At 39.9% G+C, this 4,433-nt stretch overlaps 1 protein-coding gene across 1 annotated transcript; it reads right to left on the minus strand.

Moving 5' to 3' along the window:
• Positions 1-1,246: 1,246 nt before the first annotated feature.
• On the minus strand, positions 1,247-3,828 carry LOC138342457 (uncharacterized). Its single transcript, XM_069294666.1, has 2 exons — positions 3,660-3,828; positions 1,247-1,449 (listed from the first exon to the last, which is right to left on the minus strand). Exons 1-2 carry the CDS (start codon positions 3,826-3,828, stop codon positions 1,247-1,249), a joined length of 372 nt encoding a protein of 123 aa, XP_069150767.1.
• Between the last annotated feature and the right edge of the window lie 605 nt (positions 3,829-4,433).

Here is a 4,433-nt window from a genome sequence, read left to right on the forward strand (position 1 = left end):
GTTAGTTTCCAACTCAACTGCTCCATGAGGGAATAGTTGGGTAACTAAGTAAGGACCAGTCCTTTTGGACTTGAGCTTGCTCGGAAACAAGCGCAACCTAGAATTGAATAAAAGCATAAAATCCCCAACCGTAAACTCTCGTTTTACAGTTTTTATTGTCATGGTACTTCTTCATCTTTTCTATGCATAGGGCTGAGCTTTCATAAGCTTTAAGGAAAAATTCATTGAGTTCATTCAACCAGTTAACCGTTGTTCTGCAGCTTCGCTCCAATCCATTTTAAACTTCTTAATAGCCCACGTGGCTTTATGCTCTAACTCAACCGGAAGATGAAAAGCTTTCCCATATACAAGTTGGTATGGAGACATACCTATGGGAGTCTTATACGCTGTCTGGTAGGCCCAAAGGGCATTATAAAGCCTTCTTGACCAATCTGTTCTACTAGCGTTCATTATTTTTTGACAATATCTGTTTGATCTCCCGATTTGACACTTCAACTTGCTCACTAGTTTGAGGGTGGTAAGGAGTTACCACATTATGGCGAACCCCATATTTCTCCAATAACCCCTTGAACAATCTATTGCAGAAGTGGGATCCCCCATCACTAATAATGGCCCTTGGGGTGCCAAAACGGGAGAATATATTCTTTTTTAATAATGCAGTGACACTCTTCCCTTCATTGTTTGCAAGGGTGATGGATTCGATCCATTTAGATACATAATCAAGCGCTACTAGAATGTACTTCATTCCATGAGAACTCAAAAAGGGCCCATAAAGTCAACACCACAAACATCAATTAACTCAATCACAAGAATAGGGTTTAGAGGGAGATCTTGCTTTCTTGAAATGCCACAATCTCGTTGGCATTGATAACATGCTTTAGCAAATTCATGAGCATATTGATGAAGATTTGGCCAATAGTAACCAGATTGTAATATCTTATGAGCGGTTCGGATACCGCTGTGATGTCCACCAATGGATGAGGAATGGCATGCTTCCAACACACACAACATCTCGCATTCTGGCACACAACGCCGAATAAGCCCATTGGCACAACTCCTATATAAGTATGGTTCATCCCAAAAGAACTTCCTCTCATCGTACATCAATTTTTTTCTTTGATGAAAGGACAAGTCCGATAAAACAATATCACTAACCAGATAGTTCCCAAAATCTGCTAACCATGGAATCAAGTCTTGTGAAGCAGCCAATACATGCTCATTGAGGAAAGTATCATCAATGTCAGTCTTATCCCCCGAACTCTCTCATAGCTTCATATTCTATACGGGAAAAATGATTAGCCACTTTATTTTCAGTTCCTTTTCTATCCATCACTTCAAAGTCAAATTCTTGTAGCAGTAATACCCAACGAATCAACCTAGGTTTCGCATCTTTCTTTTCCATCAAATATCTCAATGCTGAGTCGTCAGTATACACTATAACTGTAGTACCTAGCAAATAGGAGAAGAATTTCTCAAAAGCAAAGACTACTGCCAGGAGTTCTTGCTCAGTCAATGTGTAGTTCTTTTGAGTTTCATTTAGGGATTTAGTAGCATAGTAAATGGGGTGAAGGATTTTGTTCTTTCTTTGTCCCAATACTAAACCAAGAGCAACCCCACTAGCATCGACATCACCTCTAATGGACTTTCCCAATCCGGAGAAATAATTATAGGTGCAACACCAATTTTTCTTTAAGCTCACCGAATGCTTTAAGACAGGATTCATCAAAACAAAATTTACAATCTTTCTCCAGGAGTTTGCACAATGGATGTGCAATCTTTGAAAAGTCTTTGATGAATCTCCGGTAAAAACCTGCATGCCCAAGAAAGCTTCTCACACCTTTCACAAAGATCGATGGGGGAAGTTTCTCTATAACCTCGACTTAAGGTCGATCAACCTCTATTCCCTTTTCTTCAATGTGATGACCCAACACAATACCTTCTTTCACCATAAAATGACATTTTTCCCAATTCAGTACTAAATTTCAGTCTTCACATCTCTTAAGGACCTCAGATAAATTGTTCAAACACTGATCGAATGAATCACCAACCACAGAAAAATCATTCATAAAAACTTCTATAGTATCTTCCACCATGTCGGAGAATATTGACATCATAAATCTCTGAAATGTAGTGGGTGCATTACACAACCCAAACGACATTCTTTAGAAGGCAAAGGTCCCATATGGTCAAGTAAAAGTGGTTTTCTCTTGATCTTCTGGTGCAATAGAAATCAATTTATACCCCGAATATTTATCAAGAAAACAGTACCACCCTTTTCCGGCAAGTCTATCAAACATTTGATCCATGAAGGGCATGTGAAAGTAGTCTTTTTCAGTCCATGAATTTAATTTACGGTAATCAATACACACCCTCCATCAAGTAACCGGTCTTATTGGAACAAGTTCATTTTTTCGTTGGGGACCACAATCATTCCCCCTTTCTTAGGTACACACTAAACAGGGCATACCCAACTACTATCAGCGATCGGATAGTTTCTCTGGCATCCAATCACTTAATTATTTCCTTCATCACGACCTCTTGCATAGGAGGATTTACGCATCTCTAGTGCTCAATACTTGTCTTATGATCAGGCATGAGTTGGATTTTATGAGAGCAAATACCAGGAGGGATCCCAATAATGTCCGCAATAGTTCACCCAATAGCTCTTTTGAACCTTTTTAGCACTTTCACCAAACTCTCAACTTGTTGTTCATTCAGGTCTGATGCAATGATTACCGGCAAGGTGTCACCATTTCCTATGAATTCATACCTGAGATGAGGTGGGAAATATTTTAGTTCTAACTTTGGAGCCTCCTCTATAGATGGTTTTGCGTGTGGGGACTCGCGATTCTTCATATCTAACTCATATTTCTTCGATATAAACCGAACATCACCTCGATCAAGAGCCGAGACTAAAGACTCATACTCCCCAATGCGATCACTATCATAATTCATTATCACTGCCACTAATTCTTCTACACCTAGACGTTCTTCTATTTTTGTCTCAGATGTCTCACCAATGTTGTAGCATATAGCAGATACCAATTGGAGCTCACCACTCTACCTCATGGACCTACAAATGATAGAGGTCATTTCCTCATTCTTCAACCAAAATTTCATCTTCCCCTTTTCCAAATCAACTAAGGCTCTACCTATAGCTAGGAATGGCCTCCCAAGAATAATAGACACTTTAAAATCGACTTCACAATCAAGAATAACAAAATCTGCTGGAAATATCAATGACTCCACTTTTTGTAGCACATCATTGAGTATCCCTAAAGGCCTTTTTAGTGTTCAATAAGCCATCACTAACCGCATCGTAGTGGGCTTTGGGTAACCCAAATCCAACTTCTTGTAAATCGAGAGGGGCATGAGATTTATGCTTGCCTCCAGATCACATAATGCTTTTACAAAATGTAATATCCTGATTGTACAAGGAATAGTGTATGCACCTGGATGTTCTTTCTTTTGTACTAGAGATCTTGTAGCAATAACACTACAGTGCTGCATTCTATCATCATCCTCAAAAGCGACCGATCTTTTCTTTGTAACCAGATCTTTCATAAACTTGGCGTAACCGGGCATTTGTTCTAAGGCTTCTACCAAAGGGACATTGATAGAAAGCTGCTTCAACATTGTTATAAAACGCCGACATTTACCATCCTCGGTCTTTTCCGCTAATCTTTGAGGGAAGGGTGGTGGTGTCCTAAGCATGGGAATTACCTTTATAGGGACTTCTGCATCTTTTCCATTTCTTTCCTCTGCTTCACCACTACCCTTTATCACCTTATCATCATCCTTTCTCACATTTTCCTCATTAGAGGGCATATATGGGTCAATGGTTTGGTTACCACCCCGAGTAGTGATTGCCATACAACGCATCATTTTTTCGATTTTTGACAGTGTTGCTAGGAAGAGTGCCCGGTTGCCGTTTGTTCACTATCGCAGATAATTGGGTCATTTGCAACTCGATTTGTTTAATCGATGTTGCATGTGCATCAAATTTTTGCCCAATACTTGCTAAATCACACCTTAACTCTTTAATGTACTCATCACTAGCATTGAACCTCCTTATCATTTTGTGCAACATATCCTGAACTCGTGCCATACTGTCTCCGCCATCCCTAGGAGTAACTTCACGATTTTGAGGAAGAACATAGGGCCCATTCCTATCATTTCTATTTCCATAACTACCTGTGTTGAAGTTGTTGTCGCGGTTATAGTTTCCATCTACGACATAATGACCCTCACGGTTGTAGTCACCATAGTTTCGACCTTCGTTCCATTGACCTTGGCACCAATTCTTCTGATTAGAGTCTTGGGCACTTGGTCAGAAACCCCTCGTGCGCTCATTTGCCGCATAGGAATCCTCCATATAATAACATTCATCATTTTGTGGCAGTGGTTTCGACAAGTAGTTGACTGCATTTATC

Source organism: Solanum lycopersicum, chromosome 1 (assembly GCF_036512215.1).
Source record: "Solanum lycopersicum chromosome 1, SLM_r2.1".
NCBI classification, from domain to species: domain Eukaryota; kingdom Viridiplantae; phylum Streptophyta; class Magnoliopsida; order Solanales; family Solanaceae; genus Solanum; species Solanum lycopersicum.

Coding starts and splice junctions, on each gene's coding strand:
- LOC138342457 (XM_069294666.1), bottom strand. CDS start 3,828: ATGCCCTCTAATGAGGAAAATGTGAGAAAGGATGATGATAAGGTGATA. Junction 1,450..3,659: donor AGCGGAAAAGACCGAGGATG/GTAAATGTCGGC, acceptor CCTATTTGCTAG/GTACTACAGTTATAGTGTAT.